At 36.0% G+C, this 26817-nt stretch overlaps 1 protein-coding gene across 26 annotated transcripts in view; it reads right to left on the bottom strand.

The window, feature by feature from the left end:
• The window catches only part of RIMS1 (regulating synaptic membrane exocytosis 1), a gene marked incomplete at both ends in the record, with an annotated part of 304965 nt that overhangs the window by 78774 nt on the left and 199374 nt on the right, over nucleotides 1-26817 (bottom strand). For 4 of the 26 annotated variants that reach the window (XM_081313248.1, XM_081313234.1, XM_081313225.1 and 1 more), the window contains 14 exons: nucleotides 841-930; nucleotides 4813-4875; nucleotides 6804-6929; nucleotides 7693-7846; nucleotides 10608-10679; nucleotides 11865-12021; nucleotides 12127-12298; nucleotides 12772-12902; nucleotides 14729-14841; nucleotides 16100-16146; nucleotides 17957-18080; nucleotides 19366-19465; nucleotides 22030-22140; nucleotides 24128-24190. In XM_081313248.1, coding sequence (XP_081169374.1) covers nucleotides 841-930; nucleotides 4813-4875; nucleotides 6804-6929; nucleotides 7693-7846; nucleotides 10608-10679; nucleotides 11865-12021; nucleotides 12127-12298; nucleotides 12772-12902; nucleotides 14729-14841; nucleotides 16100-16146; nucleotides 17957-18080; nucleotides 19366-19465; nucleotides 22030-22065 — 1385 coding nt within the window. Of the gene's footprint in view, nucleotides 1-840; nucleotides 931-1425; nucleotides 1540-2628; nucleotides 2707-4812; nucleotides 4876-6803; nucleotides 6930-7692; nucleotides 7850-10607; nucleotides 10680-11864; nucleotides 12022-12126; nucleotides 12299-12771; nucleotides 12903-14728; nucleotides 14842-16099; nucleotides 16147-17956; nucleotides 18081-19365; nucleotides 19466-22029; nucleotides 22141-24127; nucleotides 24196-26817 lie in introns of those variants that run through there. The other 22 variants (XM_081313232.1, XM_081313239.1, XM_081313233.1 and 19 more) reach the window with 13 other exon arrangements.

Here is a 26817-nt window from a genome sequence, read left to right as displayed (position 1 = left end):
AAACCATAAAGCTTTAGGTACAATTATAATAATACCTTGCATCTCTGCAGTTTATTGATAAAATATAATCAAAATATAATCAAACATTTAAAAATGAACCCTATGTCCTAATGTAGTTGAATAACACAATGAAAGGTGATGAAACAGAAGCAGTCATGTTTGTATCAGTTGCGTATATGTTTCCTTCTTTTGGTTTCCGTAGAAACTAGAATTTTGTTGACAGTTGAAAGGGCCACTAATATCGGATTCCCATTCCCATTTTCTGAGTATATTTTCAGCCTGATTCTAACCTTCACTAGACAATTTGCTAAACGGGCAATATCTATAACCGATGAGTTAAATAAATTAAATGTTAACAATATTTTTGAAGGTTGTCAGTCAAGGAAAAACAACTTTTTGACATTTTGCACATATGCAAATTTATTGTTACCCAAACTTCCATGGACCAGTTCCAACTTTGTCAGATGGAGAAATAACAAAAGTAGTGTTCAGTTAAACTATCTCAATTGTTAATAAAGTGTTGTTATCAGCATACCGAGGACTTTTGCAAACAACAATGGCACATATTCAGACCAAACCAAACCAAACCAAATCAAACCAGAATGTGAGTGAAAAAGAATTGTGAACAAGAGCTGAAGATGCTAGGCGCTGTTATAATCACATCAAACATGTTAGAAGCATGGCATCTATGACTGTTGAATCAATAAATATTTACATATATGAAAATAGGCACGTGTAATAATCAGTGAAGCAAACAAAAAGCTGATACAGAAAAAGCAACAAAGGTAATACTGATCACCAGCACAAATGACACGATGTTGAGAAGTCTTTCTTTTATACCTTTCTCGTTCTGGTGAATGCAAACTAGTATCAGGCTTCAAGCAGTTAGTACTAGCACTCCTAGCCCTGTCAAGCGAGGGCTGCAGTTCACTAATGCATCCAATGGAAGAGAAGGAGAAGAAAAACAAAAGAAAAACAAAGAAAGGAATAGCATGTTAGATATTAAATCAAAGCAATGTTCTTTCTACACAAGATGTTAAGTTACAATAAAGTCATGGAGATATAAAGGAACAGGTTGGATGACGCATGGCAAGAAGATTGTTCAAACAATACAAAAAGGATAAAAAACTAAATTTGGTTGCATAAAATGGTATCATATGCTGCAATCTTATCCTATGAAGTCAATTTATTGGCTTTCATAAGCAAGATTACAGCTCAGTAGTGGGTAATGAAGCTGGCTAATACCAATATAAAAAGTGGAAAGAAAATATGAAAATAAATATATCTGTATCGTTATTTCTTTGAAGGAAAGCAGAACACAAAGTGATGGAATTCCATTGGTTTGAAGGAAAAAGATATTCTACCATGAAGACAATTATTCTAAATAAATAAATACAGGGGAAGATGCTTTGTCTGAAACCTTACCTAACCAACAGTCCTCCTGTAAATCTTGATACATGTGAGTTAAGACAATTAGGATGAAGTGAATTATGCTGACTAAGCACTGATTTGGCCTTAATATATGCAGGCAGGGTTGAGCTTCACAATTCAAAATAATTCATGAAAAAGAAAAAGGAAAAAGTAAGTTTCACAAAGAATGCAAATCACACAGGAAGGGGGGAAAAGAAAATACATACAAAATTAAAATATCCAAAACATACATCAGTGTGGTATAAGCATCAGAAATTCAGGAGGGAAAACTGGTGGGACGATAAAGACTCCTAAGAATATCCTAAGAAAGTAGCCCATTCTATTCAATAGGACATAGAACTGAGTAAGTATGGATAAGTTTATAGATTCCAGCTACAAAATCATTCAGCTGTGCAATGAATGTTTATACTGGAAAACAACTTAAATGGAATTAAAGTTTGACCAAACTTCTTTGCTAGGCAGAAGGCTATACTGTTATCTAAGAAGCTAAGGCAACCATAAAGTTATGTTTAATTTGTGGTGATATAATAAGGCACATTCAAGTATCTTGACAATATGGATGTGGTTTGTCGTAGACGTCTTTTGCTATTTTTTTTTTACTTCCATGTCTAGTACAGGTAGTCCCTAACTTTTGATACAATTGGGTCACTAAGTGATGCCAGGCATAAAGTGAGTCATCACGTCACCAGTCGTTAAGCAAACCAGCTTCCCCCATTGACTTTGCTTGTTGGAAGCCATCTGGGAAGGTTGCAAATGGCAATCACAAGACCTAAGACTTTGTAACCGTCATACAGTAGATATATGCTGACTGCCAGGAATCCAAATTGCATCATATGACTGCAGGGATGCTGTGACAGTCATTACGAGGACTGGTCATAAGTCGCATTTTTTACTTATGTAGTAACTTGGAATGTTCACTGAACCAATTGTCATAAGTTGAGGACTGCCTGTAAAGAACCCTGCTATTTTGTGATAATCTCCCATCCAAGAACTTGTGAGGAGTAATCTGGCTTAGCTGCTATAGATCAGCCAAACAAGCTGGGTACTGCAACCTAGCAAAGCATTTAAGAGAAGGTGTGGTTGTGCAGTTATGTGTTAAGATAGAGAGGCTGGCTGACAATTCCATTTGAAAAATATGTCCTTTTTTCTCTAGAATTCTATGTGAGAACTTTCATGTGACAGCAACAGATTTCTTACCTGTAAAGATTCCAGTAAGTGCCATTCTCAAGTAAAGGCATCTTGGGAGGTAGTGATTTATAGTGCCTAACAGAGTTTCTTGAATGTGACAGAAAAGAAGGGGGAAAGAGCCATGCAAGAAACAAAAATATATAGGCAGAGATGAAACAGGGCTAGACGAAATAGTAAATTATGATGCAGCAAAACATTCATGTAAGTCATTTGCTGTTTGTTGGCAAATATTGTTAATAATTACATCTACCTGGCCCACTGGAACAGGAATGTTGTGGGCCCATCAAGGAAGTATACCTGGTGGGACCTAGAAAAAGGGCCTTATCTGTGGTGGTTCTCTACCTTGGCAACATCATCCCTCCAGAGATAAGATTGAACCCCACCTTGTTGTTTTTCCACAAGGCCTTGAACACATGGTTTTGTCAGCAGGCTTGGGGAACCTATTTAGGCTCAATCAAGTGACTTGTCTCATCCCATTATCACCACCATGGAGTGGCATGCTGGTTAATTGTGTATTTTTAACTGTGGATTTTTAATGCTATACACTGCCTGGAATCACTGTGTCAACTGGACAGCTACATAAATTTGTTTTAATAAATAAATAAATACTAACAGTGCTTGCTTATTTAAATAATAAAAGTTTAAACTCTAACTATCTATTGAAGTTGTACTGCATCAAAAATAGCAACTCACAGTCACTGAATTGTTCAGGAGAGCTTTATTCTTCAATTGGCCATATTTGAGCATAGTTCTCAAGTTTATTTTTCATGTATGTATGTATGTATGTATGTATGTATGTATGTATGTATGTATGTATATTAATAAAATAAAATTGTGAGTATGGCCTGCATGAGATAGAGTGAAGTGTCTAGGAATCTGATTTTCAGTTTCAGAAAAGGACCCAGTCTTTTACAAAATAATAACAAACTATTCGCCTATCACCTTTATTACTGCTGTATAATCATTACATTGATTCATCTATAATATTCTGCTTTCCACATCTATTTTTTTTAAGATGTGACTACCAGAATTTCTTACTACTTCCCCCCGCCCCCTGTGAACAGCATAAGCTTTTTGCAAGTTCCCTCCAGGTTTCAGATAGGGCTTATCCTGCAGTATCTGGGGAAGAAGCATTTGCTGCTACTCTTGTTTATATACCACCGCCTTTCTGCAAATATCACCAAGGTAGTTATTTATTAATGAATTTACAGTTATGGGTTAAAAAGAAGGGTAAAAATGCAAGATCTGCAAAATAAAAGCCAGGTTGTGGCAAATGTCAGGTAGGCTTGTGTAATGGCATGGTTTCTGACCATCGTTGTTTTGATCACTTTCATATCTTGATCATTTAATCAGATGGGCACAGGTGCTTCATTTGGATAACGTGAGCTTAGGGGAGAGAGGAACTCCATCTGCCAAGAGTGACAGAAAGGGCATTTGAAAGTACACATATAGTTGTTTAAATTTCACCACGTATAAGGACTTTGGACAGGAGATGTTACCATCTCCCAGTGGATAACCTCGAAGACAGAGAATCTACGGCTGAGGTATAAACTTAAAACATTTGGAGACGGTAAAAGGTGAATACATCAGTTCATTATAACAGAACCGTGAGGTTTTAAGTGTATCCCCTTTGGACTGCACATGAGGTTGAAACCTCCCTGCTATGTCTGCGATAAGAAGCACTTGTGTCCATAAAGTTTTGCAATGAATAAGAGCACTTAATTTTACATCAGAAATGATCAGTATGTATAAAACCGAAAACTCAAAATCATAAAGTAAAAGAACTAAACAAATAATTGTAAAAAATGAAACACAGAATAACCCTGCCGTGCATTTGAAGGCCTATTTTGGCTTGTAGTTACAGCGCTTGCAACGGATCAATTGCTAAATATGAAATTTGTCCTAACAGAAGTTACAAGATCTAGACATTACAGGATATATAAACATATGAAACAGCTGCTCAGATCCATAGATTTGGATTCATTAAACTCATTCTTTGAATAGACTGATGCTTCAGTATAAGAAAACTTTTAAAAATAACTAAACAATTAGGCAGCCTATCATCTGCAGTAGGACTAACAGGAATACGAGTTTCTGGGGAAACAGAATGATTTGTAAACTTAAAAAAAGATGTGACAGACATACACCAGAACTATTTATAAGCAAGCTTAGTTACCAAATGCCTGTATTTACCTGGTAGTATGTAGGCACTCTGCACTTCTTCCTCGTTTTGCCCTGGGCAGCATAAGAAGCTCACTGCACAGACAGGATTGGACGATGAATGAAACAGTTACATAAATATGAAGCATTAAGTAGCATGAATTTATGCCATGATATGTAAATGAAAACACAAAATAAACCAGAAATTCTGAACTGAGATAGTCCTTTTCATAAGCTTTAAAGAATTTTTTATTAGACTACTGCTTTTATATGTCAGCAAAAAGCAGCTGTTTACTACATTAGGTCAATTTTTTAACAGATAAAGCTTTAGTTTCAACAATTTCTAAGCAGCCTAAATTTACACACTACTGAGCCTTAACATCCAAAACAGTTTTGTAAGTTTTGTTTCTCAAGTCACATTTGGCAGGATTTTCTACTATTTTACATTATAAACAAGTGTAATGAAAGTAAAAGGTTCATTAAAATAAGCACAAAATGCTCAGAGTTAAAAAAATGTAGCATGAAAGTGTCTCTCTGCTCCTAACAAAGAATTAGGGAAACCCAGAAATTACTAGCTATTTATGCCTTATTAACATACTTAATGTTATGTTTTCAAGGTTGCTTTCATCTGTTCTTGATAGCAAATGCCTACATGTAAAATTCGAACCCTTAAAAAAAATAAAAAATAAAAGAAGGCGCCACACATTAATTTTAGCCTGGTCCAGACTGGTGTTTCTTCATTAGAAGCAGCTATAAGTTACAGGAGACCATGAAACAAAAACAAAGAGAGTAGTTCTTGGGTATAGCATGCATGCTAATAATATCTCTTTTTTAAAAAAACAAAACCCTGGATAAATAAAAATGAATTCCCCATAAAATAGATTATTTTATCAAGTAAAGCTTATGTTTATGAAGCTATGACATTATAAAAAAACATGTTTAGTAGGCAGATAAATGTAAACATTTTTGAGGTAGCAAAACTCTGATCTACATGCCACCATACTATTATGTACTTGGAGAACTTATCAGCAATGTAAACTGAATAATAAGATTGACAAAAAGTGTTAACATATAATTCACTGCCATCTGGCATGCTATCCAACAGCATTATAGTAATCCTAGTAGTAAAACTATGACATTTAATATTTTACATGTGAACCAAAATACTGCAAAGAAGAATAAAGAATAGAGCTATTCCATAAATTCCACACAGAAAATTATATGTAAATGTCCCTCTTCCAATCTTGTCCCCAGGGAATCATTAAAGGAGTAGGTATGATGTGTCCTTGACATAATAGTTGTCAGATTTGCAAAAGTGCCATCGCATGCCACATTTAGCCTACAAATTCTAACAAGAAGTTGTTGATGTACACATGCAAGCCACAAAGCTGAGATTGCTATGGAGAGACATTAATGTTCCCTTATTTTTTTTAATATGTCCTCCCCTAGTTTATCAAAGTGGCAGCTGATTATCCAGAAAGTACTGTTTTTGTAAAATCCAGCAGTCATCATCCTGTTAATTGTACAAATCAGAGCATCAGACATCCCACATTCTGCTCAGAGAGTTCTTAACACATTTCTTACAAAGCACTGTTCAGTTCAGGGTTAGAGTTAGGCTAAAGGTGCAAGCCGTTCCATTAATTAACTGTTCTCTCTGTCAGGAAATTTCTCCTTGGTTCCAAATCGGATCTCTCATTAATGAGCTGCCACCTGTTGTTTCTTGTCCTACCCTCAGCAGCTTCAGACAACAGGTCAACCCTCTCCTAGCTGTGTCAATCCCTCAAGTACTAGAAAGACAGCATAAAAAAATGTTTGAGAAATTGGCAGCAAAAGCAGTGACTGTAAGGGTTCAGTAAGGTGGAAAAACTCCACAAAGAGGTGGGTAAAAGGATTGCCTTAGGATATGAATAGGTACTTGGTTGCTGTTGTTATAGATATGAGGACTTTTTTCATCTATTTTAGAAAGAAAGTATTTTAAAAGCTGCACTGGTACTTTAACAGAAATATAAAGATACAAAACATACCCTTCTTGATCTGATAAATACTGATTATCCCTGTCTCTGGGTCTGCGGTCAACTGGGCTTCGGGAGGCATCATGGTGTCGAGTTGGAGAACGTGATCTTCTCATTTGATGAATTTCATCTAAACTCCTGGTTGATAGAATAATGAACAAATACATTAATATAAATGTATGTGTAAAATTCTTACGTCTCATCACTTTGATGCAAATAGAGGAATATTGATATAGGAATGTAAAATACATATAATCCAGTCCAGTATAATAGCTTTTTGTAGCCATTTGTTCTCCTGATGTGTTGTGACTAACATTTTCAGAATTTCCAGGTATCACATAATTAATATTTAATTCAGTGACTTGATGGTTAGAGAAAGCAAAAACCCTTGGCAATATTGCTGAATTCTTCTGGTATTTCCTTGCTGCACCAAGATTTTTGGCAAGAGCTTTAGCTCTTTTTCTATAAATTACTTCCTTGACAGGAAGCCCTAAGGACAGTGTGGAACATGATGGTATCCAAAAGTAAAATGCATTAAGCGATTGATAGAATAATCTTGTTTAGGAAACAGTGAATGAAGAATTGCCTAGGTATAGTGAGTTATTAAGAGAACTACACAAGAATCTAATAATTCTCTTCATGGCAAGTTGACCACGGCAGAGGCAACAGTCACACTTATGTCAAAGGGAGCACAAAGTACCTAAAAAAAATATAAACTTCACATATCTATAACCACAAAAATCTGCCCCTCTCACAGTTGCCCACTTTTAAATCCAGATGAATTCAATGGAAAAGTGCTAGAAATACTGTAGTGAGGTTCTAGATTACTCCATTTCGTATAGACTAACAGTTACTGTTGGCGCAAGAGTTAATGATGAAGCAGCTACATTTTCAATCTTACCTCTGTAATGGCACATTTGGTAAACGAGAACGGGTCCTGCCCTGATCGTCACCACGGTGAGGAGATACAGATCGTGAACGATGATGAATTGTTCTTTGCTGTTCTGGCACAGTTAATGTTGCAGATTTACTTTCTCTACTGCTAGACCTATAGCCTACTGGTGAAAGTGTAACAAAATTAATTTAGCTTGGATCACAAATAGTAATGAATTAATAATCAGATTGGTCTTTTCAAGAAAGCATCTTTGTTTATTACAAGATTTTCAAATAGTTGTTTCACCAGTGAAAATCCTGAAATATCATGCAACTAGGTCTAACAAATAGCATTATATTTAAATGTATATAAGAGGGAAAAGCATAAACGTAGGTACAGAAGAATTTACATGCAGACTAAGAAATTCCCAAAGGTGAAAAAATGAAAAAGAGCAAATATAATATCTAAATAATAATTAGATATTAATTTCTAGGATGGTCAGTTTTTCAAATCTTCAGTATTTTCAGATGAAATCTGTACATCTTTGGCTGCAACCCTGAAACAATGCTATTGCCGAAACTACTGCAAGCAACAGAATAGTTTATGAGTAATTGTTCTAAGATTGAAGCTTCAGTTTCATTTTCAGTTAAGTTAGCTGCTGATGTGAATATGATACAAAATTCAATTAAGAAAGTATTGCTCAACATTGAAAAAAATCAGTAGAACTTCCTTTGCCCAGAATTAAACTTTTTTGCTATCACTATCACAAATTATTGTTAGTGGACCTAGCACATAAAAACAATAGACAAAGAAAACTATAACTAAAGGCCATCAAAACTGCAAATTAGTTGCAGAGCTTACAATATGAATGCAGACGTGAATGATGCCTTCCACTGAAATAGCAAAAACCACACGTGGCTTCTTGTTGAAAGAAAATTTACATTTTGTTCTCCTATAGCAGGGGTGTCAAACTCAATTTCATTGAGGGCCGCATCAGCATTGCGATTGCCCTCAGGGGGCCAGGTGGGTATGGCCAGGGTGGGCGTGGCCTACTGGGTGGGTGTGGCTAGAGTGCGTATGGCCTACTGGGTGGGCATGACCAGCTCTACATCGTTCGCATCAAAGGTGCCTATGGGGGCCTGGGCAGGAGTGGGACAGATCTGAGGGTCTCTGGCAGAAGGAGGGTCTCTGGGCCAGGGCCAAGGCAGTGGGGGCCGTTCCCTCACTGTTTCCAAGATGGCTTCACGGGCCACATGAAACCACTTCGCGGGCCGGATCTGGCCCCCGGGCCTTGTGTTTGACATGTCTGTCCTATAGGAAGAACTATCTATGCACAGGAAGCATGATGAACCAATAGAGTTCAAAAAGAAAATCTTTCAAAAGGTGAAAAGATACCAACTCGCAATCAAGTTCTTCTAACAATAAGAATAAAATGCCTGAACTGTAGCATAAATAGCAGCAGGCTACTTAAATCAATCCTTTAGTTGAAGGAACAGTATATAACTTAAATTTAGTGGTTCTTAAAGAACCTCAGCTTCTAAGGAAGAATACAAAAGAGTTTATAGTAATCCTCATGCAGAATATATTCCATACTTTTCTCTCATAAATTCTGTGTGATTGCGTTGTGAATGGAAGATGATTTGTGACATGGATAAAATAATTGCTTATGATGTAAATTATGAGATAACTTTCCCTGTTTAATTATATTTATGTTAAAATGCATCCTTATCTGCAAAACTAAAACTATCAAGGATTTTTAAACATATACATTAGACAATGGACACTATATATATGCTTTTATTCAATAGCCTATGTTGCCAATAGACAGTATAAAGACAATATTGTATGACAAAAGGTAACAACATATGGCTTAATTATAACAATATAACTGAGATTATTAGCTTATTTATTAGTAAGCTAATTTAGAGAAGCTCAACTATTGTTGAAGAAAAATAGCAAAATAGATGATTAACTATTATGACATCTTTCTTGATTTTCAGTTAACAGAGCACTGCATTCTTTAACATAATTAACACCTCCCAAAAATATGGTAGAATGAACTTAGGTGATATACTGTTCTAGGCTTGCTGGACAAATTTGTTGTATAATGTGCATTAATATATACCAGCCAAAATGGCATTGGTAACCATACTAGCCAGTCATTATTTCAAATAGAGAAAAGTAAGAATATCTAAAATTCTTTCAAACTGTTTATTACAGTTCATTATCTGGTTGAAATATCTGGTTGAAACGTGAAGTTGGGGCTGGGTTTTTTTTTAATTTTGAGCATATTTTTCAATTCAAGCTCTGATTGGCTGCAGGAAACATGCAGCATTTCCTATAATGTTGAACACTGTATTTCTAGAATTTTGATTTTATCTTTTTTACAGAAATTGCTTAAACCTTCTTTTATGGATATATTTAAGATAAAGAAAACTAATGAATGTTTGTAAGAGTTATAAAATATATCGCCATGCTACATGCACTACATACAGCCATGCATTTTCAATACATTCCATGGTGCACCTGTCTGGTTTGAAAACAAGAAAAAAATAATTGAGATTTTTATTATTTAGGCTATATATTTGAATGTATTTCTGTATTATCTTTTATTTCAAAACATGAAAAGAAATGCCTACATTTTGTACAAATAGGTTTATTAGTTGTTTACATTGGTATCAATATTAAATATTAACATTGTAACACATCATTGCCTCTGACCATTCTCTACAGATGTAGTAGAATGGAAGATTAATTTTAATTCAGGAACAAATAAATTTTAGAATGTGTCACCGTGGAACAATACAACATGCACCTTTCTGGAAAACATGATCTTCCCAACTCAAGTTCTTTCAAAAATCTAGAAAATTCAAACTTGGAAGAGGAAAAGGGACAGGGAAGTAGAAGCAAAGGATGTAGGACCATGCTCTTCACCCACGCACCTGAAGGAACTACTCCAATACCATCATCAACCTCATTATCTGAGATGTCACTATCACTGATTCGCTGAGATCCTGTGCAACAGTAAGGCAAATACTGTATACTTGGTACTTTTGCAAAAGGTTTAAATATGTGTAAGCAAAAATTTTTTGGGAGAGTTAAATAAATGGGATGCATTTCAGAACTAAAAAAAAGAGATAATAATAATAATTGTAAAAAGAAAAAAAAAAGCTATTGCAAAGTGGCTCGGAATCAGAACATATTTTCATCTCTGGTACTAGCTATAATTCCAAGCATATTGTGACATTACAATGACTCACTGGATTGTAGCATTTATTGTGAACTTGCCCATACAGGGACCTGGTATATCTGATTTCACATTACTTAATTGCTACTGTATATATCTTATCCTATATATCAAATGTACCTAATGCTTCTTTCTCCTATTTTACCCACAACAACCCTGTCAGGTGTGTTGGGCTGTGATTGGCCCAAAGTCACTTAGCTGGCTTTCATGCTTAAGGCGGGACTACAACTCAGTCTCCTGAGTTTTGCCTTAACCACTGCACCATAACTGGTTCACTAAAGTTCATACATCATATTAAACCAAAACAAATCAATTCACATTATGGTTTAATGCAACATGTGAATCCAGTGATTCGCACAAGCAAGTACTGACTGACGTTTAAGTTATTATGGGATCGATGATTATCCATATATTATAGCTGAGCCAAAATGGACAACAGTTTCCATTCTCATGTTAATTGTGAACCTAAACCACCTAACGAAAAAAGTTAAGAGGTAATGAAATTGGGCAGTATTGAAAATCTTACTGACAAATCATCAAAAGAAAAGCTGCTGAACATAGAGACAGCCACAAAGCACTCCTAGCAGCCATTTCTTGACCTCTAAAATGAAAGTAGGAAGCATTCCTCCTACTTTGTCAGATTTCAGCATGATGGCAATATAGCCAGGTCTGGCCTTTGCAAACACTATCATAATAATTACAATCACAATATTATGCATGCCCCTTTAAAAAACAAGTGCTACTCAGTTTAAAGAACCCGATTTTCAGCCTAAAAAGGTTACTTTACTATGGAAGTTCTGAAAACACTGAGACAGCACGAGTTAAATCTTGGTGGAGATCTTGGAAACCCATACGTTTTACTGAATGTAGTTGCTTCAATTTTTATAAATGTTGACATCATAATTACTAGTCAAAAAGTTCTACCAAAATGAAAGCGGAATTCTGCACCTACTTTGTAATTTTTTGCTGGAATTTTCTCCACCATGGACATGTCTCCTTGGCATGAAAGGTGATGGCTGAGGAAGAGGTAGTGAGGATTCATCATGGGTCTGCAGCTTATACCAATGTGGATCATCATCTAAAAGTGCAGTCTCCAACTCTATGAGAATCTATGAGGAAGTACAGCAAAATTCATTTTTGTTTAACAATAGGAACAAACTGCTTCAAGATTCTATTCCACATTTAAAATAAAATGGTGGCACATGCACATTCACCTCTCCGAGGAAGTCACTTTCTTCTTCTTGCACTCTTGGCTGATCCCAAACAGTGATTTCTAACATCCGTTCTCTAAAATCTTTACGGTGCACATGTGAATAGAGAAATGTTTGATTCCATTTTGGTTCTAAGCTTTTCTTTACTGTTTTTGTCCTTCTTTTACTCTTATCACTGAAACATAAAAAGTCATTGTAAATCATCAAAAATCCAGATAAGTATTTCCATCCCAGGCCTTTAGTCCCACTTTTTTTGGGAGGGGGCACTGCACATGGTGGAGGAGGACTAGGAGCAGCAGGTTGTCAACCCATGTTCTAGAATAGTCTTTCTCAATTTTGTTGACATTTAAGATGTGTGGACATTCACTCCCAGAACTTCCCAGCCAGCCTACTTAAAGTTGCCAACATTGAGCAACACTGTTCTAGAACAGAAGATATGGTAAAATAATGCATCATTCTTTGCACCTAAATAACTTTGGTGTTGTTTAGAGACAGATTCTGGTTTGCATCACAGAAAATAAAATTAAAAATTGGCCACTAACCCATCATCAAGAAGAGTAATATTGAAGTTGCAATGAATTTCACAATTAAAGGGCTTAATTGAGATGCTTCAATCTGTACAAGATGGTCTTTCATTTGAAGTCTTACCTTCTATCTGGAAGAAAGTACATTTTCACATATGGGTTTCTTGGTCGTCCATCTAATCTAGGTGGCAGATCTGTTGCTTGAAGAACATTCACTATTAACTGATGCCCCACTTTATCATACCATAGTTTAACCTAAAATATTAAAAGAGCTCTACATTATCAATAAAATATGTCAATTTGGTTTTATTTTTATCTACATTAGACTGATAAAGGAAGCAACAATACACTCATTAAATAATAGAAAACATACAAGTAATTCTTCTCCGCATTAAACCCTGTCTATGATATGCTACCTTCAACTAAAATAATCTTGATCTATGGAAACTGATTTGAAAGGAAATCTGGGAAGTAAAAAGTGGAGGAACTTTTTCCATACAAACTATGATTAAATTACAAAATGCACTAAAAATGAGATTTTGTAATCTCTCTTAGGTTACTTTTAAATGGGATTAGACAGCTTCCTGTAGGATGAATCTATAAATGAATATGTATATTATCTATATGTGATTTCCACTCCAAAGACAGGTTCTTGGTAGGCAACAGGAGAGGATTATTCTTTAGATTCTACTGTATAAGAGGACAACTGAAGGCAGGAATTAATATCTGAAGGTGCATGGTACAGTGTGCCCAGCAGCCCAATCTATTGAATCAGTCAGCTATGCCATATTTTTTTTAAAGCAGAGAGTTTACTTCAGTGATTGTAATAGGCAGGAAAACTATACAGAATGTCAAGATAATAATAATAATAATAATAATAATAATAATAATAATAATAATAATAATAACAACAACAACAACAACAACAACAACAACAACAACAATAATAATAATAAAAATAATAATAATAATGTTGGAAGGGACCTTGGAAGTCATCTAGTCCAACCCCCTGCTCAGGCAGGAAACCTTATACCATTTCAGGCAAATGGCTGTCCAGTCTCTTCTTATAAACCTCCAGTGTTGGAGCATTCACCACCTCTGGAGGCAGGTTGTTCCACTGGTTAATTGTTCTAACTGTCAGGAAGTTTCTCCTTAGTTCTAGGTTGCTTCTCTCCTTGACTAGTTTCCATCCGTTGCTTCTTGTCCTGCTTTCAGGTGCTTTGGAGAATAGCTTGACTCCCTCTTCTTTGTGGTAGCCCCTGAGATACTGGAACACTGCTATCATGTCACCCCTCACCCTTCTCTTCATTAAACTACACATACCCAATTCCAGCAACCGTTCCCTATATGTTTTAGCCTCCAGCCACCTAATCATCTTTGTTGCTCTTCTCTGTACCCTTTCTAGAGTCTCGACATCTTTTTTACATCGTGGTGACCAAAACTGGATGCAGTATTCCAGGTGTGGCCTTACCAAAGCATTGTAAAGTGGTATTAGTACTGGAACTGAGTTTACTGTTTTTGCCATCTTTCATATCAGCTACCATTTTGTACACATCATTCCCACTCCCTGTCCTGTAAGACAGTACACTTCCATTCCCCAAACAACCTTTGGGGAATAAGCTTCCAACAGAGCAATTAAATATCACTATGTAGCATTGTCTGTGTATGTGTGCATTTTTGCATGGGTCTGTGTTCATATTTCTATAGATGCAGATGTGAATAAAATTGGGGTCAGTGGCTAGTGAGTGGCTAACATAAAGAGGAACCACTCTCATAGCAGGACTGAGTTTGAACTTCATTTTTAAAAAAATGTTTTCATAACATAGGATTGGTCCTGTTGTATAAGTACATGCCAAAATGTTTTCTGAGGAATAGATTATTATGGGGGGAAAATGGCACCTAGGAGTTGAAAATGAGTGATAGCACACAATCAATCGATTTTAATACTATGCTGTAAGCATACACATATGCTTAGTTAAAATGCAGTAAACTTACATTTACCAAACAATGTAAATATTAATATTGTGAGACATCTACGAGCAGACAAAATGTGTTTTCTAGCACCATAAGTCTATACTTACTGACAGCTGCCCAGGTAGGACTTGTGGTGCATCTTTTAAAGCTCCAGGGCTAGTAGGGGAAATAACAGAAATTGAAGGTCGTTCCATTTTTTGAGATTCAAATGAGCTAGAACCTGGAAAGGGAAGTAAAGAATTTGAAAGAAATCATCTTAAAAGAAGAAGGTATGAGTGAACAAGAGAGCACTAGCCAACATAACAATAATATCAACAGCAATAATAATGGAAATAACTGGGCCTTCTTTTTTTGCCATATCTGCAAAAGAAATGGTAGAAAGAAAAAAAAAGAAAGAAGAGAAGAACAAGAAAAATGAAATGAAATAAAAAGACTTAAATACTTAGAAATGTCAAAATATGTTACATTTTCAACAAAGTTTTAAATACTTGTAAACACAATATAGCTTTTGAGCAAGGAGAGCTATTGAAACGTATCAGTCAAGGAAATCAAATTCCTCTAATATGATCGTTTGCATTCATATAGTCTATACATGAGGAGATATATTTGCTACAACATGAGGAAAGCCCTGACACAGTAGATTTTAAAAGAATAGAGAAATGCTTGTAATTCTTTTGCAAAAGATAAGGAGTGATAAGGAATCTCTTTTTTAAAAAAGCATCAGAAAAAATGAATATTTGTTCCTGGAATTATTTCTCAGTTGTACTATAATGGATAATTGTGACACTAGAGTTGTGAAAGAAAGGAAGAAAAGAAAGGGATAAATACTAAAGTTGAGAATTCACTCTGTACTGCTCTAAAAATTATGTATTTGTTTTCCACAAAGAATCTAGTTTATATTCAGCCAAAATTCCTTGTGTTATGCTTAGAACGATGGAATTTGGACAACCTCAGTTGACAAAATGGAAAATTAAGCCACATGATATTATGTCTTCTTTTCTGGGTTTGAAAATCAACATTAAACCAGAACTCTAGTTCAGAAAACTCTGGTTTATACAAAGTGAGAAAGGGGAGAGAAAAAATGCCAGTTCTCATGATTATACTTTAGGCTGGGGAGAAAGAGTTCAAAGTGAATAGTTAAAGTTAATTTGTATGATCAAGCAGCTTATTTTGGTAACTTTTGAGGTTCAAAAGAAAAGCATGTCACAATCTTGTAATATGACTGCGGTTGACCAGTTTGTATCATGAGTCAGACATTGCAAATGGTTTCCCTGGTAGTATGTACTACAGCTATTTATTGTCCCATGTATTTTAGTATGAATCTTGCAGACTACCATTTGGTATGAATAAAATATATACAGCATGAAAAATCACTGTGGATGGAGGGATGACTGTGCTGGTAAACTAAGTAATACTGAATGACAAGTTATGAATCAACATTGTTCAATCTCAGCAGCTGGAACAAAATCAATACTCACTAGACTCTAGTGGAGGATGAGAAGTTTCAGGAATCCTTGGAATGTCACTGAAATGTATAAATAAAATTTTGAAATGCCTATTGATCCACAGAGCAATGTTATAAATTAATTTTAGTCTATATATACAAGTATTTAATGTTATTTAATAAAGAGGTTGAGATCTTGAATGTTTATTCAAAAACTTTTTTTTTCATCCCAGATTTAATGCTTTTGACATATCTCTTCTAGACAGTTACTTTTTTTGAATTTGCTCAATTTCTTAAGAAAGATGGGAACTCATCTCTCTTAAGGAATATGATATGAAAATGATACAAACAGCAATGTCAATATAAATATTTATATTCTGGTTTGGCAGTTCACTATATTTTTATACCACACACCAGGAAAAAGTAAATAGGAGAGGAGTGAAACTACAAAATACTAATTTGAGGGGGGGAAATGTATTTAATTCACTAGAAATGTTTATACACACACCTGAAGGGGTTTGCTGAATTAAACCTACAAAAGAACCTTATAATAACAGAGAGAGAAACAGAAAAGAAACTTGGAAACAGTTAGGCAAGCAAACATAATCCCCGTTTTTAAATACATCATGTTACAATATGCATGGAAACACACCTAATTTCATTTATATAACTAAATATGTCATACTGGATTTTAATCCAGAATGACTTCTAAAATATAAGCTATAAGATTTTTTACCTTTAATCCCAAATGAACCAAGGAACTTTTGTTATACAGGAATTCAGAAAGATCCTAGATATGATCCTGCCTTTAATTTAATTTAAATGCCATTATTATAGACTACCACCCTCCGTAAGTCTCCAGGCCTTTTAAAACATTACATTAAGAACAATAACACCAACACTAAAAGAATATAGTGAGTAAAACGGTCTTCCTGCCCAGCATCCAGTAATAGCTGCAATCATAGAATTAAAAGCTTAAGTCTTTCCCACCTTCCTAAATGACAGAAGAGTGGGTAAGGAATTCCAAAGGGGAGGAGCCATTATGGCCCATTCTCCTGACTACCTTCTACAAATTTTCATTGGGGAGGAGGGAATCAACAGTTGATAGGTTTTTATGAGATAATCCTGAATGTATTCAGGCAGAAGCTATTAAGGGCTGCACAGATGATAACCGCTTGATTATTATCTGCAGCCAATGTTGTGTTGGCAACACTGATGGTATATGATTATGGTGGCCCTCACCCATTGATAAGAGGGCTGCTGGGTTTTGCTGTAGCTTCCTGATAGTCTTCAAGAGCAGCCCTCGACATAGCACATTGCAGTGTTCTACCCTAGACAGGATAAGGGCATATTGCAGTTAACAATTCAGATAGATACATGATGGTGTGCTTCATAAGATAACATTCATCCTTTCCCAGCTGATTTAGCACACTGAGAGGGGAAAGGTTAAAATGAAGTGGTAATTAATAGAAAATAGACTGGATCCAAACTTGGTAACATTTACCAAAGATCCATTGAAATAAATGGATCTTAAATTAGCTTCAGTAAATCTGAAGAAGCAGTATAGCAGGAGATGTCTAACTGGTGATGAGATCTGTACCCAAATATACAAAACATGACATATATTAGTAAGAACATTTTCTCCTTATAGTTAACGTTATACCTGGAGCTTTCCAGACTTGATGCCAAGGACTTTTGTCTTGAGACTCCAATGTTAAGGTTGCCGCTTCATTCTTTTTTACTTTACATTTTTAGTGTGCCAATGTGTATCTTATTGTTAATATTACATGCTTTTATATGACATGCCTGCATTTATCAGAGAGAAGGGAGAGAGAGACAGAGAGAAAGGAAGGGGAGGAGTCTAAGAAAGAAATTGCAAAGCAAACTTTACCCAATAGGCCTTGAAACAATAATTTCAACTTGAGGTTCTGATTTGGATTCTAAAATAATATTGTAAACTTCTTCATTTGTAGCTCCAGGAAGTGGTTTACCATTCCACTCTAGAACTTCATCACCTGGAATTTAAAAACAAAAGATACATTCTTTTGTATGATTTCACTCACAGATACACAAGCATAGACAAATATAAATTGCTAGATTCTTTTCTAGGCCATATCTGTGGGTGTAAATTCAAAGACAATAAAACTTTGCAATCTTCTGACATCAAAACACCAAGCTGTCACCAAAATTGAAATGGCTTGGCAGAAAGATGTCAGGAAACCTAACTGGGCCATCACCCAGTTCTGTTAACACAACATGCAATAGGGCCAGTATAGGTAGTTAGAGCACAGCATGTGCTATTAAGGAGGAAGAATTTGACACCATTCTTCTTTTCTTAGTACTAGTACCAGGACTTCTTAATCAGTATATTCAGTCAGTCAGTCTGTTTGTCTGTCTCTCTATCACTGATTGATCACATTGTAAGCTGTCCAGAGTCACTTCAACAGGGAGGTGGGCAGCATATAAATTTAATAAATAAATAAATTCTAGCCAGCCAAGAGCAGAAGATTAACCAGGCAACATGAGACAGACTAAAATCTATTTAAGAGGTCAGCTAAAAATTGAAACTCTTCCAAGTGATTTTAATATTTAATTTTCTCAGGAGGTCTCAGATTCTGTTCTGTCAGGCTGTGAGCAGCTTGGCCATTTTGATATTAGAGTGCAATGCAGCATACTTCCACTGTAACACAGCTGGTTGATTTCTTATTATCTCAAGGCAAAACCTGATGGTTTCCTTCCTTTAGCCCAGCAAATGTTTTTGCAGAGCTCTTGGACTTGCAAATGCTTCCCATTATTCTTTATAACAAGCCTCTGGTGCAGAGAAGGTCATTTCCTTCTTTTTCATATAACGTTTATGGAAATTAGTCCAGAATTAAGGTTTTGGTATTGTTCACATACACTGGAGTAGTATCAATATTTAGATTATACGTATTTTTTCCAGTTCTTTATACCTTTCTGTCAGATATAACTCAGATCTATATACTCTTAGAGACATAACTTTATACATTATAAAAATAGTTTTAGGGAGAAGGGAGAAGGGCGGTATATAAATATTATTAAATAAATAAATATGCAAATCTTTACTTTGTGTACAGAGTACTTCTAAACGTTCATCCAATAAAGATATATTTAACCAGTATAACTGGGTTCAGCTGAAATAGATAATCCTCACCTTGCCCCTAGTAAGTTGAAATATGTATGGAGGGAACTATACACTGAAACTGCAAATATAGTACACAACAGTAGCATTATACAGGTTTTGAGAATATTAAGACAAAATCATTCCCATAACTGAGATACCTGCTCTTAGATGTCCCACCACATCAGCCAAGCTACCTTTCTTTACTTTGGTAATGAAGGCACCAAGTCGTCCTAAATCGGTCATTTTTCCTCCTACAACCTGAAAATAAATATGCCACCTTTCAGAATACCAAACTGCATTTTAACTAAAATAATAGGAATCTATATTCAGTTCAATGCCTTTCACTTACTGTATATAACCACAGAAACCTTGCATCTTTCAGAGGAAGATAATTGCTTGGGTGAAGTTGATACTTTATATAGATTTTTTTAAAGAGATCCATGTTCATGTGACTATTTAAACTTGCAAAAAGTTCAGCTTAAGAACCCTTCCTGTTGAACAACTGAAAGGCACTTCTGTTCTTGCAGAAGTAGAACGTACCTGTTTACTTCAATTTGTCAATCTAGGAAAATTGTTTGTTGCAAACATTTAATTAAGAAAACAGGCAATATTTCTGTTGGTTTTTAACCTTATGATTGCTGCCCAGAGTTGCAACTGATAAGATGGGCAACCATCTAAACCAGGGCTCTTCAAACCTGGCCCTTTTATGACTTATGGACTTCAACTCCCAGAATTCCTCAGCCAGGCACGCTGGCTGAGGAATTCTGGGAGTTGAAGCCCACAAGTCATAAAAAGGCCAAGTTTGAAGAGCCCTGATCTAAACCAATCAATAGGAAGCATCATCACAGTAGTGGAATTTCCTGGCTTTTTATGTATAGCAGCTGGTCTGACCTATCTTACTTAAAGTTGTGTGTGTGCCATCTGATTGGCCTACCTACTTGATCTGGCTGTACTATTTCATCTTAAGAGTGTTCCTTTCATTGTTTCTGTTCTCACTGATATGCGTATTGATTGCTGGGTATGTGATAGGAAGGAGAATATGCTCTGGGTCTTTGCTTTCTTTTTTAAATAGTTGCATACTAGGTTTGTCTCTCTGTGTCTGCTAATGGTTGATGTATGAGAATACCAAGCTATTATGAATTCTCTTGCTTTCTCGGATTTGGCTTGATCTAAAACACTTAGTTTTCCAATTGAATTTATGGTTCAATTTGCTGAGGTGTCATGAAATTAAAGAATTTATATCAAGTCTTCTGGCTGCTTTCTGGTGTTCACTTATGCATTCTGCTAATCTTCTGATAGTGACTTTCACAGTCTTTACATGGTTTGTTGTAAATAATTCCTGTTCTGCATTTTTGTAGTTATTGGATTTAGGGGATTGTTTAAGAGAGATTGGAGAGATTGCTGCTGTGGTGTTTGCATATAGTATCTTCTAATTTGTTTATGTATCTATCCATCAATTTGAAAGTAAGTGATGTGGCAAAGGTCTATCAGCTCTATGATTCTAGCTTTTTCCAGTTTTATACAGTTGGCTAGGTATGATACTTTATATAGTAAAGCTTCAATGAATATTCTGCCAGTGTTGAATATATGGAGGCAAGAATGCTGTGACATCAAATTAGACAGTTATTTCATCTTTCACAATTGTTAAGCCTTTAGTTTTCTCAAGGCATTAAAGTTGCATGTTCTATGAGCTATCAAGTTAATTGGTGAGTTCTCTGGTTAAATTGTATGTTGGTGTCCCTAGTAGCAACACAATTAAATGGAGCAGTATGTTTGCAAAAAAAAAATCCCAAACTCAGTGAAAATTATAATCCCAAAATTTAACCATGAGCACTAAGGTCATTCTTCACTATTGAGTTCCATTGCCTTTCAGGGCTGAAGTTTAAGGAACACAGCAACCGAAATTTTGACATAATTTCCTTAAAGTTTTTAACCTGCAGTATAGTTGACTCCAAAGGTAAAATATACCTATACTGATATATTCTTTTTTTCAGGATGACAATCATGGTACAGAATAATGGTAATTATTATTCATCCTTCCTATCATTCTTTGTAGGACATAAAAAGACATGTTTTAATGTCTGATATAGAAATCCAGCCCATTCTACCAGCTCTTCTTAGAGGCAAAGTTCAGACTATTTGGCTGAGGATCTAGAAAGGCAGCAAAGAGAAATCACTGCTTCTTGACTCAGTGCATGAACAATAGAAGCATGGAGCATTCAATGTGATTGGCTATTAAAAATGGCAAGACATAGCCTTAGTGGGGTATAATGTAGTTTTCCTCCTATATGACAAGGAAACTGAAATTTAGTTATATATTTATATTTCTAAAAACTAGGAATTCATGGAGAGAAAAAATGAGTGGTTGCTGACCTAACTGCAGGCTATCTCTGAATTATAAATAAATTTGTACCTACCCCGAGTGCTTTGAAGAGGCAGAATTATAGAAAATATCACATTTTTTTGTTTCAACTTCCATTTAATATTTAACCCAAATGCTAACCAATTATTAACTAATGCACCAATTCAAATTCAAGTGCATAGATTTGAACAATACACTATACAAAAACTTAGCCACACTGTTTGGGTCATACAATACACAGAGCCACAAACTGGCAAAATACAGTTTAACCATGCATATTGTGTGAACTCAACTTTAAAAATTAATAACTTCTGCTTCTTTTTCATCTCAAGGTCGTACTTAAATGATAAGACTACTTTAAAACCTTGCTAAAAAGAACTTAATAATTTCAGCCAAGGGCAAGTGTTCTTACAAAAGATTAATGGAAATAGATTTACAGTATAGTGTCCAAGGCACTTACTTTGAGTCCCAGTAATGCACCTGACTCTTTTGGCATAGTTGTTCTCTTGTTGAGAATAACACGACCAATTAATCGATCTCCCTCTTTAGATGGTTGCCAAGTTACAGGATGCTATTATATACAAATACAGGAAAACAAATGAATTGAGAAATTTTTTTGTGTTAAAGACTTTGAGTTTCTACTTTTATAGTGATCACCTACTTTTATTACTTGCACTCATTATTTACGTGGATTGCTATCTCCAGAATTAAAAAACAATGCATTATGTTTAACCAAAAAATGTAAATCATATTTAACAACTTGCAACCTAATAAGTATATTTCAGCTCATAAAAGGCATCTTTAACAAGACAATTTCAGAGATCCCTATTACAGCAAAGTGTACAGCAAACACACACACACACACACACACACACACACACACACACACACACACACAGACAGACACGAATGAAAACTAATTCCTTTCACTTCTAGTAAGGAAATTTATGGGAGATAACACCATTCTATCCTCAACCAGGTTAAGGAATTTATTTAATGCTTTGTTCATTGAATCTCCACGTGGCTCACAAAGGAATGGATCTAAACTCATTTCAGTACTGTGAAGTGTAAATCTTCTAGAATTCAAGAAAAAAAAACTATACTGCTCAGTGCAGTAAGTAACCAGAGAGCACTGTTGCATTTAATTTGCAGGCGCTCAAAGTTTTGTTTGATTCCTTTCATATTTTCCCTGAAGCTCAATCTTTGGATAAGCCTACTCACCGTCCTTTTTCCTCTGAACTTTTGTTCTCTTATTGCTGTTTGTTTTTTTTAATTATGAAGATATGGCCTTATAAAGATCCTTTGGTTGCCAGTTTGCAGTTCGTTTTGTAGATTACAATCTGACAACGTAACTCAGAAAGTCTAGACCTCTGCAAATTATCAGTTACTGAGCTTAAATATCTGTCAAATTTCACCAGTTAAATGAAAAGCGAAGATTTTTTCTTCTTCTGAGTTTGCCTCTAAATCCATGTCTGGAGAAGGCAGTGTCAAAAGACACCCATCAGAGGTCAGATTTGCTGTATCACCAGGACTGTTCTAGGAACAGCAGACTCAGGTGGAAGTGAAACTTACAAAATTAAACAATGGGATTGTGAAGAAACAAAACTCAATCATATCCATCCACCCACCCAACCACCCACCCACCCACCCACCCACCCACCCACCCACCCACCCACCCACCTACCTACCTATCTATCTATCTATCTATCTATCTATCTATCATGGAAAAATTGGATATCAAATGATTGGAGAGACATATATGCTACACATCTTTATGATGTTTATCCCAATATACAGGTAGTCCTCAACTTACAACAGTTCATTTAGTGACCATTCAAACGGCACTGAAAAAGTGACTTATGACCAATTTTCACACTTATGATCGTTGCAGCATTATCATGGTCACGTGATTTACATTTGGATGCCTGACAACTGACTCACATTTATGATAGTTGCAGTGTCCCAGAGTCATGTGATCTCCTCTTGCGACCTTCTGACAAGGAAAGTCAATGGGGAAATCAGATTCACTTAACAACTGTGCTACTAATTAAAGAACTGCAGTGATTCACCTAACAAATGTGGCAAGAAAAGTCATAAAATGGGGCAAAGCTCACTTAACAAATTTCTTCTTTAGTAGCATAAATTTTGGGCTCAGATGTGGTTCATAAGTTGACGACTACCTGTATTTCATTCTGCTTTCGTACATACGGTATGTTTACTACACAGCAATGGATCCTTTGCTGCAATCAATAGCAGCATCCTATAAACTTCTGCTTACAGTTCTTACTCCAGAGTAAGAGGAGCTGGAATCAGTGAAAACTTATTTTGTTCACTTCCAGTATTATGAACTTCCTTTGAAGACCTCTACAAACAGAATACATTTACTCCATGAATGGAAAACACCCTAAGATCCAGTGTTTATAAATATTTCTCATATGGGTTACATTGAGAACAATGGACATTACAATGGCTATTAAACAATATTATTGTTTCATTTAAACCAACAAAACATGGGAGGGAGTGATGGAGGGAGGGAAGGATGGAGGGAGATTTCTTACCGAGCTAATAGGGGATGTATCTCTAGTGTGCCATGTGGCAGGATCCAACCAGTAATAATCCAAGTCACCTGGAAAAGTTATGAACAGAAAGAAATATATATATTCTCTCATATTAAGAAAGTTATATGAATGAATGAATTATATCTGCATCCAGAAGTATAATGTAAAATATTTGTAAGAAAAGCATTAAGTATAGTGGCCCTTTTACGAACAGAGCAATGCTGGTAATGACCTTTAAAGCCCTACATGGCATGGGTCCGGAGTACCTTAGGGAGCACCTGCGGCCGGCATCAACTTCCCTCCGCCCAGTGCGCTCCCACAGGGAGGGCCTCCTCAGGGTGCCACCGGTCAGAGAATGTCGTCTGGCGGCCCCCAGGGGGAGGTCCTTCTCTGTGGGTGCGCCGGATTTGTGGAACCGTTTACCGGTTGAGCTCCGGATGGCGCCCGACCTTCGCTCCTTCCGACGGGATCTAAAGACCTACTTGTTTGAACAAGCCGGCCTGGCCTGATGGGTTTGGGTTTTATTATTGTTTTAACGTATTTTAACTTATTGTTGTAAGTTATTGGGCACTTTGTTTAATCTTTTCTTAATTTTTGTATTTTTGTATTTTAGTATTTATTGCCCTGTTCACCGCCCTGAGTCCTTCGGGAGAAGGGCAGTATACAAATAAAATTATTATTATTATTATGACAGTGCATGGTATGAATATACCATGCAATTTACAATACACGTAAGCTATTTGAATTTGACAAGACCAAATTTTGAAAATCTATATGAATGCACCAATATTATACATATACAGTTGCAAGAAAAAGTATGTGAACCCTTTGGGATTACATGCAGTTTTGCATGAATTGGCCATAAAATGCGCTCTAAACGTCATGTAAGTCACAACAATAGAAAAACACAGTCTGTTTAAAATAATACTACACAAACATTAGCTGTTGTCATGTTTTAATTGAACATAAGATGGAAACATTCACAGTGCAGGGTGGAAAAAGTATGTGAACCTTTGGACTTAATAACTGGTTGACCCTCCTTTGGCAGCAATAACCTCAACCAAACGTTTCCTGTAGTTGCAGATCAGACCTGTACAACAATCTGGAGTAATTTTGGACCACTCCTCTGCACAAAACTGTTTCAGTGTAGCAATATTCTTGGGATGTCTGGTGTGAATCACTTTCTTAAGGTCATGCCACAGCATTTCAATCGGGTTGAGGTCAGGACTCTGACTGGGCCACTCTAGAAGGCGTATTCTGTTCTGTTGAAGCCATTGTTTTGTTGAATTACTTGTATGCTTTGGGTCATTGTCCTGTTGCATCACCCATCCTCTGCGGAGCTTCAGTTGGCAGACAGATGGTCGTACGTTTTCCTGCAAAATGTCCTGATAAACTCTGGAATTCATTTTCCCATCAATGACAACAATCCGTCCAGGCCCTGAGGCAGCAAAGCAGCCCCAAACCATGATGCTCCCTCCGCCATGTTTTACATTGGGGATGAGGCTTTGATGTTGGTGTGCTGTGCCTTTTTTTCTCCACACATAGTGTTGTGTGTTTTTCCCAAACAACTCAATTTTGGTTTCATCTGTCTACAGTATATTTTGCCAGTAGTGCTGTGGAACATCCAGGTGCTCTTTTGCAAACTTCAAACGTGCTGCAATATTTTTTTTTGGACAGCAATGGCTTCCTCCGTGGTGTCCTCCCATGTACTCCATTCTTGTTTAATGTTTTCCTTATTGTAGATGTGTCAACAAAAATGTTAGCATATGCCAGAGATTTCTGTAGGTCTTTAGCTGACACTCTAGGATTCTTCTTTACCTCATTAAGCATTATGCGCTGTGCTCTTGCAGTCATTTTTACAGGACGACCATGCCTAGGGAGAGTAGCAACAGTGCTAAACTTTCTCCATTTGTAGACAGTCTGTCTTACCATGGACACATGAACATCAAGGCTTTTGGGGATACTTTTGTAACCCTTTCCAGCTTCATGCAAGTCAACTCTTCTTGATCGTAGGTCTTCTGAGAGCTCTTTTCTGCGAGGCATGGTTCACATCAGACAGTGCTTCTTGAGACCAGTAAACCCAAAACAGGTGTGTGTTTTTAAAGGGCAGGACAGCTGTCAGCAACACATCCAATATCATCACACTGCTTGGAGTCAAGGTTGGCTCACTCCTGGCTCCAATTAGCTCTTGGAGAAGTCATTAGGCTAGGGTTCACATACTTTTTCCACCCTGCACTGTGAATGTTTCCATCTTATGTTCAATTAAAACATGACAACAGCTAATGTTTGTGTAGTATTATTTTAAGCAGACTGTTTTTCTATTGTTGTGACTTAGCGCATTTTATGGCCAATTCATTCAAAACTCCACGTAATCCCAAAGGGTTCACATACTTTTTCTTGCAACTGTATATGTACATACATATTTGGATCTAGCGTAAAGTTAGTTCTACATAATTTCTTTTAAACTTGCAGAAAACTAAGACATGATTAATTATCCCATTGATTTAAACAGAATTTAAACAGGATTAATTCCCACAGCAAATCTTGTAATTATCGAATCAAAAATACTTCTTACTGGTTCTTCAAAGACATTTAATTCTAAAATTATACATATAAATCAGCATCTTGAATCTAGATTAGGATTTGAATAATTATTATGAAAAAACACAATCCAATTTTATCCCTTAATA

The sequence above is a fragment of the Vipera berus genome (genome assembly GCF_964194415.1).
Source record: "Vipera berus genome assembly, chromosome: 1".
NCBI lineage: Eukaryota > Metazoa > Chordata > Lepidosauria > Squamata > Viperidae > Vipera > Vipera berus.
Note: the sequence above shows the minus strand (reverse complement) of the source record. Positions and strands in the feature narration are given on the sequence as shown.